Consider the following 17,381-nt stretch of genomic DNA (forward strand, 5'->3'; position numbering starts at 1 on the left):
AGTCAGTGGTAAATATTTTTGGTTAATTAAGTAGAAAAGATGGTTCTGTGTGTTGTCTTAAAATGTGGTAGCCGTACTGATAAGCAAGAAGATGGTATTACGTTTCATAAGTTAGTTGATACATGTTCGTGATAATTTATTTGTATTTTATTATATATTTTAATATCAGCAACCTAGTGTTTCTTTAAAATAACTTAAATTATGGATATCTTTATCTAATGGTTGCATTTTGACCGCTTAAAAATACTATATAACGGAAAAAAATAGAAAATTATATTTTAATTCTGAGCGTCTAGTGCGAGCACTTTGGGCGAGCACTAGCGAAATGGTCTATGGTCTCGAACATTTGTAGACGAATGCGTTCGCTCGCTCACAAACCGAACGCAAGGCAGGCGGCTTCATTTAGCAATGCAACGGGTGGCGTCTATATGTATCTATAGTCTAAGATTAAAACAATCTTCTCACAAAAGCGAATATAGTAATTGAGTACTAACATTGTTCATTATCATCATTAATGTAGTCTCTTCTTTTTATTGTGGTTGTTTACTCTATTGAAGTTTGGCGTAACCTAATCGCACTACTACCTGACGTGTGCCAAATCGCATCAATATACATACCAACATCCTGAATATTAATCCAGTACCCGAGAGTATATAAGGTACAATTTGCCATTTCCTCTGCTACCCTCTATTTTTTGCTATGTGGTGTGTTACTAGCGATTATGGGTAGGTACATCTTTGTCATGTATAAAATGTTACTATTTAAGAAATTGGTAGGTATTCTTATTCATATATTATGTATAGTAGGTACGAGTATATAACAATTGATTTTTTGCGTATTAGTAATACATACGTAGCGACTCGGGTTTTCTTCAGATACGTATTTGTATTGGGTTGGGACGATTGTGGGTTCAAGTCTCTAGTGGAAATATATTACTTACTGTCCGACAAAAAGATCTAGGCGATAACCTGAATTCGCTGTAATCTGAATCGCTAAGTGCGATTAACTAAATAGGAGGGGCTTGTTAGTTCACAGTTTTAACACGTGGACAACTCGTCGATAACCGGAAGTCGCTGTAGTCGAAGTGCGGTTAAAAACAGGGGTGGCTTGTTAGTTCACAGTTTTAACACGTAGACAAGAAGTTCTTGTTCGACAATACTTACTTCACCTTGTCATGTCCCAGTGTTGGGACATAGGGCAAGCATAAGATTGCGCAACTTCCCTCGGTCAATTGCCACGTCTCGTATCTTCCGCCGTGTGATACCTATAGTGCGTAGATCGCTTTTGTAGCATCGCTGCAGAGTGAGGGAGGGTCGGGGTTCCGGAATCCTTGAGGTTGTGCCATTAGGGTGCGGAGTGTTCCACCCACAGACAGCATTCGGAACACATGTCTCAACTAAGTGAAGCGTATCTTTGTGATTACTTCAATCACCGAAGGTTACCATGTCCGCTCACGAACTTGAACGTTTGTAACGTGGTTGTACCGATGTACCCCTAAAATTCGGCGAAGACATAGATTCTTAAAGTTCAACAGTTAACAATTTTGAAGCTTGGTAACGTGCCATGTCTTACAGCCATACAGGAGCACAGATAGAACGCACGCATTGAACAAACGACATTTGGTCTTACAGCCTTCATCCCCATACATCTCCAAGTTGGCTGAATGCACCCGCCGCACCCATGCAGATTCCAGTAAATATGTTAGATACTAAAAAAATACGTATATTTCTGGTGTGTTACTCTAATGTATTAAATTAAAAATGTCACTCTCTTAAATCTCGCATATTATTAATTCGAACATAGTTAAATAATTTAAAAAATATATATTTAGTTTTTAATATTACTCATTAGAAGTTTTATTCACCTAAAAATAAATGAATGAATCATTATTTAATTAATATCACGATTATATTATTTAAAAATAATACAATATTATAAAGATGTTATTATAAAATGTTTAGTCGTTTTATATAGGTAAGTGATACAAGCTATTCGATAGCATTGGTCTATGAATTTATCAAACGTTTTTCCTAAAACCCCATGACAGTGTTCTGTCCAAAATGAATATAAAATAGCCTCCCGCGGCTCCTAAAATATCAAATAACTGATTGGTCCAATTTATTTCCTTTCAATTTCACTCGGCAGACGGTTACGGCAAAAACAACATAAAACTTGTAAAGAAAATTTTCTTTGAATAATTGAGTTTTTCTTGATATATTAACATTTCCCACGTCTGTTAAGGAAGGCGATAAATTACACAGAATAAAATTACTGATTGCGTCTTCAAAACCCATCAGATGCAGGATAATAACATTATATTATTGTGTTATGCAAAACACATTTTCTTTATTTTTTTTATTTTTATGCGGTTTTGCTTTGACGTACTATTTATTTATTCTATAGAAAATGATGTGTTTCTTACAACCATCATTGGATTCATTGTTAATTCTTTAGAACATAATCCCTTTTCTACCTCGCGATTTTGTCAAAATTGTTAGAATTCTTACTTGCAATATGTAACCTTAATTAATGATTTAGTTTAAACGATATTTTACAATTGAACATGTTATTTCTTATCGGCTACCTAATCCGTGGAAAGATGATGAATGCTATTTCAGTAGCTTTAACCAACGGCAAAATATGAAATTATAGTCAAGAAATTGAACAAGATTCCGAGAATCGGAATTCCAACCATGGCCGAGCTGTTTACGCATCGGCTTATAATGTCGTGGGTCCTAGATTTGAATCTTGGGCCTGGAAAATACACATATTGCTTTTCAATTTATGTTAAGCCTAGTAGGTTGGACAAGAGGCTTCTTGAGATTTCTTGTATAAATTAAAATCTGTAATTATTAGGATCGGACATGATCAAAAATTTTTTTTTTCTATAATAATATAATTAAGTATACATACATATTTCCGGGATATTTTTATTCTTTCATCGACAGTAGCGACACGCGGTCTCGTGGAGTGTTATTTTGATTAAAATTCCCAAATTTTTACGATGTGGACTGTCCGAACATCATTTAATATGATGATAGTGTATGCGTACGTGGACATGAATTGAGTTTCAAACAAAACATGTTTGTTGACGTGCATTTATGAAAAATCAAAAGTTTTACAATGATTTTATAATGTGTACGCCGGAAGATGTGTATACGTCTGAGTTGTACTGGGCTTCAGTAGATTTTGTTTAGTATAGTGTGTATGCATTTAAATTAATCCAATACTCATGTGTCAAATGAATGTTACATTGACAAGTTTAAAAGTTTACAGTAGGCAGGTATATTAGAAAGCATATCCGGTCCCATACAATATTATCCCAAATACGGAGGATACATAAATAGTTAAGTAGGTATGCTAAATGTATTATGTAAATTTAAAATGTGCCGACTATTTGAATTAAGCGTATATGCGTGCAGTGTCAATTTTGTTAATACTTAGAGTCCCTAGAATACTTAGAGAGATGTCATATGTTAACATGATATTTTCGAATATCAGAAATCGCTTCAGTAGTTTCGGGTACGAATCACGGGTCTGCTAAAAAAACACTTTTTTATCAATGTATTTTTTAACATTCATTCATTTATTTAATTTAAGAAAACAAAACATTTTGGACATAACAAATCATAATTCAGGATGTTTACAACATGGAATTTACATTATAACAAATATTACTCTCACAAGAGAGAAGAATACAATAATAATAATAATAAAGTTTGAAAAACAAAATTCAAAGTACATCATTGAAAATGTATATGTCTTTAGGGAGCGCATTTACTAGTCTTGCACCCCTCGCTAATGGTACCTGATAGGCTTGACTCGGGGAAACAGTTCTGACCCAGAATCGCTCATGGCCATGACCACGTATGTAATTTACAGACGCATATAAATTTTAATTATTCAGGATGCCAGAAATAGAAACCAACCCTCGTGATAGCCAGCAAAAATGTTCTAAGAGCAGAAGTGACCTACGAATTATTAAAAGGAAAATAGTTATTTAGGTCTTAAAATAAAGACATCGAAGAAATTTCTTCTGTACGCGTTCTAAAATAAGCTTGAAGGAAACTTCATAAGGATTCCAGATAAAAGACCCAATGGAGCTAAAATATGTTGTATAAAAACGTAAAAACAAAAATTAGTTATTACAACCTCCATTCTGTTGAACCACGAGTTGGAAAAGCTGATTGAACAGCAAACAATCATAAGATACTGTAAGTCCCAAAAACTACGATGGGCGGGACATGTGGAGAGAATGCCTGAAGCTAGAGCGCCAAGGATCATGACGAAGTGGCTACCCCAACGGAAGAGACCCAGAGGCCCGCCAAGAAGGAGATGGGCTGACGCCGTAGAAGTGGACTGCCTTCATATAGGAAGACCTGGTAACTGGAGAAGTGTGGCGAGAGACCGGAGTGAGTGGAGAGCGGTTGTGGAGGAGGCCAAATCCCACCCCGGGATGTAACGCCGTGAAAGAAGTACCTCCATTCTGTGGATGTAGATAATATGATCTTCTTAGTATAGGTCATGATTAAAGAAAATATTGTGAAAAACTACATTATTTACTTCAGCCATAATAATTATCCACAAAATAGTAATGTACAGAATTATTAATTTCAAAATGTTACATTTATGTTAATTAAAAAAAATGAATTATGCAGAACTTCCTGACAGCAAGAGGTCAAAATTTCCCTTCAATATACGAGCATCGAGAGAGAGATTTGTGAGCGAGGCGAGTTTATAAAATATGCAAATAAATAATTGACAGACGGTCTGACATCTACAGGAAGCTCTACTAGAATTTGTTGTTTGTTTCAGAAAATACCAGTTTCATATTCTAGGCGGCAAAATTACTCTTTGTCAAAAATATTTTATAACGAGTTATTTTCAACTATTATAGAGAAAACAGTGGAAAGTTTTTCAAAGAAATAACGCGGTGGAAAATATTGCACAAACTTTATGTTAACAGGAAACAGAATACTCTTATATTAAATATCCATTTCTTTCAGTGGCGCACCCAGGGGGGGGGGGGCAAGGGGCCCTGGCACCCCCCAAAAATGAAAATGATCAGAATGATTTTAAACATTGAAAGGCAATAAACTATACCTTGGGCTTAGACAAATAAAAACACTGCAAAAAAAGATTTGTAATTATTCTCTAGCACCTTTTTTAGAAAAATTTCTTAGATTTTAATTTCTAACACAAAAATTTCGAAACACCAATGTCGGGTTATTTTAGAAACCCAATCCCTAATGGAACTGTCAAAAAATTCTCGGTGTCCACCCGAATTCCAGAGTGGTGTATGTCATGCCTGGGGAGGGCTAATAGGGCTCTAGCCTGGAGGCCCGGCGTATCGGGTTGACCAGATAAGTGAGATAAACACACATCATAAACTAGCTTTAATTATAAAAAACTCGCCTGCGGCGCTATAATACTTCATGGCCATGAACATTTTCAATTATATAATTGTGCAATATACTTTTTGATTATTATGTGTCGATACTCGACAGTTCCATTATTAAAGTAGATGTATTAAAAATCGCCAATAATTCACTGTAAGCGTACCCTTAATTTGAAGTAAAACACGATTTGAAAAACGTTAATGTAGTCTTTCACACTGCCTTTAATCTTAGCGGTAGGTAGGGGGCCCGCTAAATATCCTAGCCTGAGGGCCCGTTTCAGGATGTGGGGACCATGGTGTAGGTACGCCGAGTGCGATAAACAAAAGGCCAATAAACGAAAAATTAGGCTGTTACGAAGAAAAAGAGCCTATGGGACTAATTTACATTCTCCTCCTTGCCCCCCCCCCCCCAATATTAAATCCTGGATGCGCCACTGGATGAACATGTCCAGCATGGTCGCTGTTAGTCACTTCCAATCCGCCAGTCGCCGATGACACGCTCAACGGTTACCGCCACTATGCCTCCAATTTAATAAAAACTAGGAGAAACTGTACAAATATATCGCCCTGTATTGTAAAAATATGTAAAAATAATTATATGATGAAGAAAAAGAGCATATGGGACTAATTTGCATTCTCCTCCTTGGCCCCCCCCCCAATAATAAATCCTGGGTGCGCCACTGATTTCTTTACATATAAAACATGAATATTTATGACTGTTCTTTTTAGTATAAAAGTTCATCATTTTCAATATTTACAATAATAAGACACAAATTGAATAAAGTATCGTCAACCTCATAAAATATTTAATAAATATAATAATTTATTTTACCATAAATCATTTTAAATGGTATGTTGCCCTAATAACATCTTGAATGAAATTTTAAATATGTTGTCAAATTAGGTCTATTCAGTCTTTAATAATGCTATGGAAAAATGCTTCAGCTGGTCTGTGTACCTACTATGTGTAAATATATTGTATAGGTATATCTGGAGTTTATTTTCTGACGACTGAACGGAATAAAGTTGATTTTTTGTTTGTTTTTTTTTCCCTCTGCGCTCTTATTTCGTGCATGGCATATCTAGTCCTTGGTATTTCCACTGGGACATAGTATGTGAGGCATAAATTTAAATGTTGTATACTTAATACTCCTGTGTCTGGTTTCATTCTTGATAGGCAATCCTGGTTAGTTAATTTATTTTTTATATTGTACATTTTTAAATACGCAATTAAATTGTAATAGAATATTGTTTTAGGTGTGTAGATACATAGTATTATATTGGTAATACACGTTAATAATCTGCCTTAAATACATCTCAAACTATTTTTATTACATTTTTTTTTAAATTTCCAATTTATTAATTTATGTTTGTATGTTTTATGCATATTTTTGATATTATATTTCTGATATTCTTGAATTTTCTATACATTTTTCAATCAATACATTTTCAGGTTGTAAGATAACATAATTTTTGTATACCTATTCTATAATATAAAATAAAAAGTAGGTATGTATATTTTTATTTGTTCCTTCCAATTTTGAATTTTTACCACTGATTAATATAAAGTTTGCATATTTTTAATTCAAATTTAATGTGGTGTTCTTTTGTTTGACTTCTGCAGTCAAAGTTATTTTCATTTTGTATACCTACCTAGATATAGTTAAGTAGGTAGGTTGATATTGAAAAATAATTACAAGATAAAAAGAACTTTTTATATACCACGTTTTTAAATATTCTGTTGAATCATATGAACTTGACAATTCTATGTAAGTATTAACAATTTAGGACAAATAAGGCAATTGTCAACAAATCATTTTTTTGCTATTTTGCAACAAACAAATATATAATACTGAAATGTCATTTTGATTTCCATAGTAACGCACGTATATATTAATAATTTAGTCCTAGAACCACCCCCTTAGCAACCAATAGTAGTGGATTGGGTTACTGATTTCTTCCAAAATAACTTTTCATACAAAACAGAATTAACTGAAAAAGAATTCAATTCTACCTAAAGATGGCTAAAAGTATTAAAAGAATGCATTGGCATCGTGTTCTGATTCTAAGAGTTTCAAATGTCTAGTTAGTCGGGAAGTTAGTTAAAAATCGATTGCAAGATTTGTACTGGATAAACCACCACCGGACAAACAAGAATACGATCTAAGAAAAACGTGATAATAAAATAATTATTATTGTTTTCTAAAGTTAAGATAAATATAGGTATATCGATGAAGTGCAAAATCGTGTACTTCAGCTAGTTTTATATATTATTTTAAAATTATTATGTACCTACTAATTGTGATGATAATTAAGTAAACAATTATTAATTTTTAGAATAACTTCACCCTATATGTTAACTATCGCATTACTTTCCTATGTCTATCGCCGTGTTTAGGTAGCCCATAGGTAAATACGAATATTTACCTAAGTATACAGTATAACTTCGATTATTGGGGATTAAAGTAGTCTGGATAGTGAGAAATCCGGATAATTGAAAAAATCGTAATTGTTAGAGAAAGAAAAGTACATTTTGCATGAACAATTTTTATTGATATTATATATTATACATATAGCTTCAATTTTAAATTACTTTTTAGCAAAAAATTCAATAACCTATTGTTTTTTGCTTAGCTGTTCTTTTGAAAACTGCCAAATTACGAATATTTTTAAGACATTATAAGACATTCTTCTAGGCTTTCAAACCACTTCATGGCGACATCTAAGCATTGAAAAGCTTCATAATGTGTATGACCAATAATTTCTCCCCTCGGAAATCTCCTATTTGTCTTTTTGATCTTGTTCCTCTAAGGAAGATAATTCCTCAATTATTTTCTCATCATTCAAAATTTGGAATCCACGATCGTTCGCATCACAATTTTTTACCCCGATGCATTATTTTCAAGTCTTAATGCTACAAACTTGTAGTTTTTTCGAATTTAAACCTATTACATCACCATTATAAACTCTTCATAGTATTCTTATCTCTCCAAAAACACTTTTAACGTGTCTATAAAAGTATTTGATGAAGGTATGTCAGACCACTTTGTCTTTTAATAATAGTACAACATGTTTTATTTTCAATGGCATATCGATAATATTCAAAATAAATATTTAAATCGCGAAGATAAATATTTCAGGAAACTAATTTGTGTTTGTTTTGAATAATCCGGATAATCAAAAATCCGGATGATCAAGGTTTCAATGTATTTTATTATTTGCAATTTTAACAATAGTTAGTAGTAAAAATTATCTCTTAATATTTTAATAATATATGTGTTTCTCCTGTTTTCAAGCAGCATTTGTCACGTTATAAATTTTAGTTACATAAATATTCTCTCACACTGATATCATACATGTATTAATTTCAGAAAGACTCCCTCTACTTGGAAGCGACTGACGTAGCCAAGTGTATTATTAGCGGAAAATCTGAGGTGAGTTAAAATTAATTCCGATCTCGGTTAAAAGGAAATTAGTCCTCCACTAAATTTCTAAAGGCACTTTGCTACACTGTAAGGTATTTAGTACCTAACATTTATCTTATCTCTCTTTATAATGCTTTACTATTCTACCATTTGTGAAAATGTGAGACCATGTAGATTGTAGATTATTTCAAAATACTGTTCTGTAAATAAGTTAACTTAATAATTACTGAAATTCAATACATATTAAATATAATTAACTTAAAGTCAAAACAAAAGCATTAGTCTTTGTATGTCAGTGCAAAAGTTTTTTAATACATTAAAGTAATCTAAATATTATATATTATGGTTTTTCTACTAATCCATTCGGTTACATATAAATTAAAAAGCATGTAGCTAAAAGTTTTCTAATCAACGTAGAAGTTTTTAGTGTAAATGTACACTCACTGTAAAACTTTACATGTTGCCCTGTCAACTGTAAAAAGTTATGTGATTTTTGACTCTAACCAGTATTGCAATCAGTTAATGTTTTTCTCATACCGAAATATCGGTTAGTAAATAACCATTTTCGGTCTAAAGTGAAGCATGATATCGTCCATAGAGTGAATGTTTTATTAAGAGAGTTTTTTTTTGTACAATGAATGGTTGTTAGCCAGTCATCCAACCCAATGTGTCTTTACGCTGTATTAAACTTATATTAAAAAACAAAATATGATAATTGTACATATTGCATTTCATAACGATAAATCTATATTTGACTAAAATTGCAACTAAATCGATTTATTAATTAATCCACCATATATAATATTATATTATGTAATAATTCCATTGCGCCCACGGTGGCCGCGCGGCTTAAGCGTTGGACTATCACGCCGTAGATCCCAGGTTCGAATCCTGGGTCTGGTAAGTACACAGATTGTTTTTCAATTTGTGTGTGAGTCAAGGTATGGACCTAATAGGTTGGGCAAGTGGCTAACATCCATTTCTCGTAAAAAACAAAATCTGTTAATACACACCTCTACTCTGTGGAGGCCCATATGATCCTATTAGGATTGGACATGGTCAAAATAAAAACAATTCCACCAATATAATATGGGGATATATTATTTGTATATATCACACTTGCTAAGATGGGCGAGTTGGTAAATCGGCCATCTATAGGATCTTGGATTCGATCCTGGGGCTGAGCAAAAAATGGATGCTATTTTTTAAATGTTTGTTTTGTCTTATGAAAAACACCACCGGGTGTTTAGAAAATGGTTAACAACGATTCATCGTAAAAAAAATCGGTGTGTGTACTTATGTACGCGCGTTAGAAGTTATACTTCTTTGGAGTAACAAAATAAAAACAAAACTTGTGATAAACTATATTCTTTGACAAGCTCTTAATTATCAAATTACACTCTCAAGAAAAGGGACCGCTTATTGGAACGCCATTGGTTTATATCTATACACTTTAACTTATATTACTAAATTATATAATGGTTTCTCGTTGTTTTTATTTTTAAAGTACCAACTGTCACTCGTTGAAACCGACGTTTAATCGTTTGTTTACGTAAGGAATTGCAAATGGCCGACAATAATAAATTCGCTGCCTAGGCAACGGAACAATTTTAAACTATACTATTATACTGTATAATCGTTACGGTTGCAGTATCATACTGTGGCGTAAAGGTAGTGCGTTCGGCTGATAACTGAACAATCGGTGGTTCGAATCCAATCGAGTACGTTTTTTTTCGTGTGAAAAAATAAATTTAATTATGTGTTACATATTGTCACACGCCAAAAATATACTCTGATCTGATTTCCCAAATGCGCCAAAAGAAGTGTAACTTCAAAAAATTAAAAAAAAAAAATTCACTCTATATTGACACATTTATGCCCAGTTTAGGAGCGACAATAATAGTATGCCTACGTTTTTTAATACCTTTAGTGCCTCATAAATATTAACACTACACTGACAGTGACGATTATTATTTTTAATATTCGATAAGTGTGTACATCTAGCAAATATTTGAAACTATAATTTAATTACCTACCTGTAGAAAAAATCTCATTGGTTTAAATATGTTTGTAGGTATATATGATGACAACGAGCTGATCATTATAAAACCATTTTTCATCCATTAAAATAAATATTTCGCAATGATATAATATTATACAGAAGCCGTTCCATCAAATGTATAGGGATCCGGTTCGAATACAGCAGTGGACTTAAATTGACATGTCATTGTTTCGGTGTATTTTTGAACACAGAGCAAGAACCCAATAGGTTGAGTGAATAGGTAACCGCCATTCTCTAAAAAGTCTTTTTAAATAATCTATCTCCATGTAGAGTAGATATTAGATACTTATTATATGCTATGCTTTGAAGCAAAACAATAAATGTCATAGAACACTAAACCATTCTTATTTATCAGTTTTTTTTACTAATACAATGACATATTAATATGGACGACGCATCTGGAAAGAAAAATGACACTCACTTTTTTGTCGGGTCTGCCGAATGGCATAATCTGTTCTAACGCCATTACAATAAAGGTGATATTGCTATAAATTCCCGATGCTTTGTGTCGGGTCTGCCGAATGGTTCGGTTCGAACGGGTTCGCTCAAACGATGATTGTCACTAGAAACACTGTTCTAACGCCATTACAATAAAGGTGATATTGCTATAAATTCCCGATGCGTGATGTCGCATAATGGAAATTGCGTGACGTATACCTATACATGTGCGAATGTCGCTATGCGTGAATTTATTTGCTAACTACTGTATTGAGTGAGTCGTCCATTAATAATGTCATTGATTCTATAAGACTAAAACAATCGCCAATTAATATAATTTAAAATCAATTTCTATTAGACCGATTTTATTAATTCGTCACTTCAGTACTACAAGTAGATAACGCTGATTCGGTCACTGTAGGGAAAATGAAATTTAAACTTAAATTGATTAATAACTCGTTCGACGCGGACGACACGGCTGCCGTGTCCCCGTTAAACGGCCATTAGATGCATTTAGCATGTTATTTAATTATTTTAATGTGGTTATTAAAAATTAATTAAAAGGTATGCAGTGATTGTGTTAACATAAATCTAGCTAGGCTTATTTAAAATAAAAATGGAAAAATGAGCTTGTCTAATTGGAAACAATTAAATAATGTTCAATTGTATGAAAAAAATTGTATATAATTTATTTAATGCATCTATGGTTTTAAAGTTATCTAATATTTTCAAACACAAAATTAATACAGTTCAAGACTTACATAGTTTTATCATTTTGTAGAGAAGGAAATGTAGAATGATATTCAATAGCTATCTCAAAAACAATGAAAAGCAAGTTATCTAATTATAGTACCTATTTAAAAATATTAAATGCATATTTTGTACCCATTTTTCAAATGCAATAAAATGTTTCGTATTATTAACAATAATTATAATTGTATTTAGTCTAATTACATAACTCCCTATTATAATTTCAACTTTATAGCTAATAGGGTATTCACATATTAATTTCAATAAAGTTAAAAATGTGAATATTCCCAGAATCTACTGCACGGTTTTGATAACCTTTTTTTCCGCACAACCATGTCGGTAAATTTTTAATAATATTTACATCAGTGTATGTACAGATTTTTTATGAATAACAAATATTGGTTATGCAAAGTACGTTTCCCCCGCGAAAGCCACAGAAAATGTTTTTAATGCAGGACCCAAATGCTATACTTTTGCATAATTTACGTTTAAAGTAGCCATTTCTGGAAGTGTTATTGCATATTGCAAGACCTGTATCTTTTAAAAGTTTAATTTTTAAGGGTATACCTGTGTTTCTTGTTATTGAGATTTGAGCAAAGACTTTTCTTGCTCTCGCGGTAAAATGTGTTTTTTACGATAATTTTTATGAATTTATATAAAAAATATATTGTTCTAGGTATTATTATATTCATATTAAATATACAAAAATTAAACATAAAAAGTCTCGAGAGATTTTCTGATAAAAATAAGAAGAAAAATAATGTTTTCTATATAGATTATAGAAGCTTATTTTTTTAAACTTATATTCTCTCCAAAATTCTACGGTCTTCATGATACTCCAACGCAGGACAGATGTGATGTTTCATGATGCTGTGTGTCGTGCGATTAACTTATTTGATGGCACCATAAAGGTTGATTTTCTTTTTATTAACAATATCACGTTTGTGGACGTCTTAAATTTATAATTTATTTTTCATTTAACTTTAATATCTACATAAGCACATACTTTCTTGTTATATTGGTTGTTATTTGTAAGTCATTTTTATAATTTGTATTTATTATGTATTATGTCGCATTGACCAATCGCTGTAATGCCATAATACGCTTTCTAAATAAATAAATATCAAGCATTATTTGAAGCTTCGACCCAAGCTAAAGCTTCTTGCTAAAGAATAATTCCTTACAAAATTAGAGAATAATATTTTAATAAAATAATAAACTGCAATTTTCATCCAATATAAATAAAATTTGCCACTGACTTAATAATACGATAAATAAATCATCTTAATTGACTAGAAACGTTAAATAAAAATTTAGCATTTATACCACATATTTTTTATTGTTTTCTTAAACCGAATTCCGCGACTAGAAAATTCACACATTGTTTTTTAATGTGTTCTTGATGCAGAAGAAAGACCTTATAGGTTAAACGAGTAGCTAACAAGCAATGATCGTAAATAGTACCTATATTAATATACCTTTTAGTAGATATGTAAAATACCATAATATGATCCGCTACATGCCTGCTATATTCGTTTATATATACTTATAATGTTGTATTAATTATTTATTTGTTTACTCACCTGTTTCATTTATATGCTATTGGCACTTAAGTGCCATTAACTTCTCGAGTGATCTCTTAACAGCCACGAGTATGTCTGAGTTTAAACAATGACGTAACAATATATATTTCTATGTGCGAAGTTAAAATCCTAATATTAAGTAGAAGGAGGTAAGTATAAAGACAACATTGGCGCCATGTACAATGCGTTCGTGAAACCGTTTAATTCAGAAAATCCTTTCAAGGAAGTGTCAAGGCGACGCGACGTTGCTTGGTTACGCTTTTGAGGAGACGATGTTTGTGGTGAGAGAAGAAAATTTGAGCTGCTTCAACAATGCTTTATCTGTGGGAAGGTATTTTAATGCTTACAGAGAATGAGGGAATAGGGAATGTGTTGACAAGTGCCGAAATGATATTACGAAAAATGTAGTAAGTTAAAAACATATCTTTTACTATTAGTATAATTTATTTTATTTTTAACGTTAGCACAAATATACACTAGATACTTATTATTGAATAAAATTATACAAAATATACTTAATTTAATATTGATCAACCGGCTTATTTCGCTTAATGTGTAGTGTAGTATTTTTTTTTTTTTTTTACCACCACCCGTCATATATACACAACCGTGGATATGCACGACCGCTTTCTATGACGCTTTAAACGTGTCTGAAAGAAGTGATTTTAAGTGCTCATTCCGTCCCGAGACGGAGCCGCACGGGACTGATGCTGCAACCATGCACCGTAGTGTTTAAAGAAGAAAGTTAAGAAAGAAAATGTCTGTTTTTGGACTGGCTCCGCTGTCCGCTGACGTTAAGAGCTTTGTGTACCCGCATACTGAGTGTCACGAATTGAAATGGATGAGTCTACAGAAGAGTCGGGACTATCCCGCTCCCCATACGACGCTGCAAATTTCTCAAATGCCGCAAAGTTGGCCTCGGTTGCTACCAGATCTCCATGACCAATTGGGCCCGTGTGAGGACGGACCCTGGCAAACAGCTCCACTCGTTCGAATTCCATAAGCGGGCAATCCCAGAGGATGTGTTCAACATCTTGGTGGTCATGCCCGCAGGTACAACCCGGCCCATCTACTATCAAGCCAAACTCGTGGAGTCTGGCCGCGAAGTTGCCATGGCCGGTGAGGAACTGGCTAACCCAGTGCGAAGGTTGGAGTCTTCTAAATAAGCTAATAAGAGGCATTCAATATATATATATTGAATTCAAAAGTTTACTAATAAAACCATTATAGAAGGTGCCCATTTATTGGACTCTTTTCTCTTATTCCATTGTTATTTTTCTTGTTAAAATCTTATCTAATAAGTTCTTGCGAAAATAAAAAGGGAATATTTTAATAAGAATACTTTTCATGTATTTTTTATTTAACTTAATAATCAAAACAATGTCAAAACCTGTAATGTTGAAGATAACTATTTATGTCTATATAAATATATGGTGACTATATACATGAAAGCAAAGATAGCAAAGAGTTACTTTGGTCAATAATTAAATAGCTATAAGTTGTAACAAACTTCACATCTGTCAAAAAAACAAAGCATTTAAAATTTTAGATTCACTCAATCAGTCAATTCCATACATTTATTAAATATGCAGATATTTATAGGAACAAGAAAATCCAATATTTTTTATTATCGTATATGCTATATGGTAACCTTATATATTCAACAATATTTTTTTTCAAACATAAGTTGAACAATCTCAAAAAATCGTAAACAACAGTACACGGTCTTTATAATAAATCCTCAAAACAAACCAATAATGATGGGGTAATGAACGCAGTTTATGACGAGCATCTTTAAATACCTACAGAAAGTATGGAATATTTTAAGATTATATATACGATTACTATTTCTATGTATTTTATTATTCTGTATTATTGTAATTATTGTTACAGTGACCATATTTTCTTTTTAAAAATAGTGGATGTTGTTGAATTAGTCAAATTTTTCATTTACAATTAGATTTTCGCTTTTCCGTGTTGCCAAATGAAAAATTTCCACTCAGAATCGGATTAGTGACTTTTTTGCTTTTTAGAGTTGCCAATCCAAAGTGCCCCTATCCAAATCAGACGTAAGAGGTTTTTTCTCCGTGTCAATCTGTCTGCAGTATTTTTTCAAAACGTAACGAAAATAAACTACGGGTTTCTAAATTAACGACGAACGGTCCCCGTAGTCCAAACCCTTTGGTGAAACAGTATTTTGTCACTGTTCTGGCAGAAGACACTAATTCGAAAAAATGACATATTGAGTTAGTACCAAAATGTTCCTTATTTCAAACTTTACTCTCTGAAAACCTTCTTAATAAATAAACAGTCTTTATTTTAAAGTCATCCTTTTTACGATTACTTAATAAACTCACATGATAGACCATTATTTTAAACTTTTTAACAATTCAAAGTCAAATTACTCAAAACTAGTATTCTCCAGTTAGTGTGTTCTGCCAGAACAGAAACGATTTAATCTTTAAATAATAAAATAACGCAAAGGTATCATTAAACTTCGTTTATCTGCGGAAATGCTACGAAAAATCTATTTGAAATGTAATGCTGTGAAATACACTTTTTCACGATGGTCCAAATCTTGATGTGGGTCGCAGAGATTTCATATTAAATACCACAATATTATAAGAAATTTTGTACCGATATCATAAAAAAATGCCGCCTTTTCTGAAACCAATATTGTAGCATACAGCAGAATTTGTGAACTGCCATATTAATAGCGAAACGAAAATATATCTTTATTGCTAATCTTATACTAACACCATTATAGAACCACGTTGGAGTAGTGGCATAATAGCATATGTATATCTCGAAATCCGTGAATCAAGGGTTGATTATGGTACCTATTTAAAAAAAAATAAGCGAATGGATAACCAGTATGTAACCACGATTTCTCGTAATAAAAATAATTAAATAGGTTCCACACCCGGTCAAAATTCACACCGTAATAAAAAAAAATATAGTGATTCATTGACGAATTGAATCGAAGAGTTTATGGACGGTCCTGGGCGAAATTAACAAAGTGTTTTTTAAATTGTATAGTGAATTGAATAAATGGATGGTTAAAAAAGCGCAGTGAAAAAAATCGGATCGGTTAAGATTTCACAAAGTTATGAACGTAAAATGACCGCCGGAACTCAGTAATCGAGGTGAATTTCATCCCATTTATCTCGCAGACCTTAAAGGTCCGTCCAGTTTAAATCTAATATTCATAGTCATGGGACTCCATTGTATACCTAGTCATACATTTTTAATATTGTTATGTTCTTCAAAATGTATAAGCAATAATAATTATAAAGTCATCGTTTTTCATCTAACTTTCCAAATATAAAGACGTGGTTCTACGTCAAAAAATATAAATAATACAAAAGTGTAGGAACGTTTTATTTTAACATAACAAAGTGGTGTTTTTATGTTCGTTATGCTCTCGGGCTATTATATTAAATCTACAAACATTTAGCTGGTAAACATGTAACATTTTAATTTTGTTTAGCATAAATAAATATTTGCAGTAAAGGTATGTTTTTTTAATTAAACTGTGTATAAATTCACATCAATTAAACTGTGCCCAGACTGTCGCCTTCGTGCAAATGATTTTTTGTTGATGAAAAGGATCTGAAAAATTACGTAATCGTGGGCTAATCTTTTGATAGATGTCTCACGTATTTTTGCTCATTCCAAAATTAAATTTTCAACATCATCCGTTGATGGCAATAATAAAATTATCT

At 32.3% G+C, this 17,381-nt stretch overlaps 1 protein-coding gene across 1 annotated transcript in view; it reads left to right on the forward strand.

Annotated features, from left to right (window-relative positions):
* The window catches only part of LOC147067089 (semaphorin-2A-like), a 110,910-nt gene that overhangs the window by 26,602 nt on the left and 66,927 nt on the right, over positions 1-17,381 (forward strand). The window contains exon 4 of the mRNA XM_085954828.1: positions 8,770-8,832. Within this exon, the coding sequence (XP_085810954.1) occupies positions 8,770-8,832 (63 nt within the window). The remainder of the gene's footprint in view (positions 1-8,769; positions 8,833-17,381) is intronic.

Source organism: Rhyacophila brunnea, unplaced genomic scaffold (assembly GCF_057557595.1).
Source record: "Rhyacophila brunnea isolate RB1 unplaced genomic scaffold, BYU_Rbru_1.0 scaffold_4, whole genome shotgun sequence".
In the NCBI taxonomy this organism is placed as follows: Eukaryota; Metazoa; Arthropoda; class Insecta; order Trichoptera; family Rhyacophilidae; genus Rhyacophila; species Rhyacophila brunnea.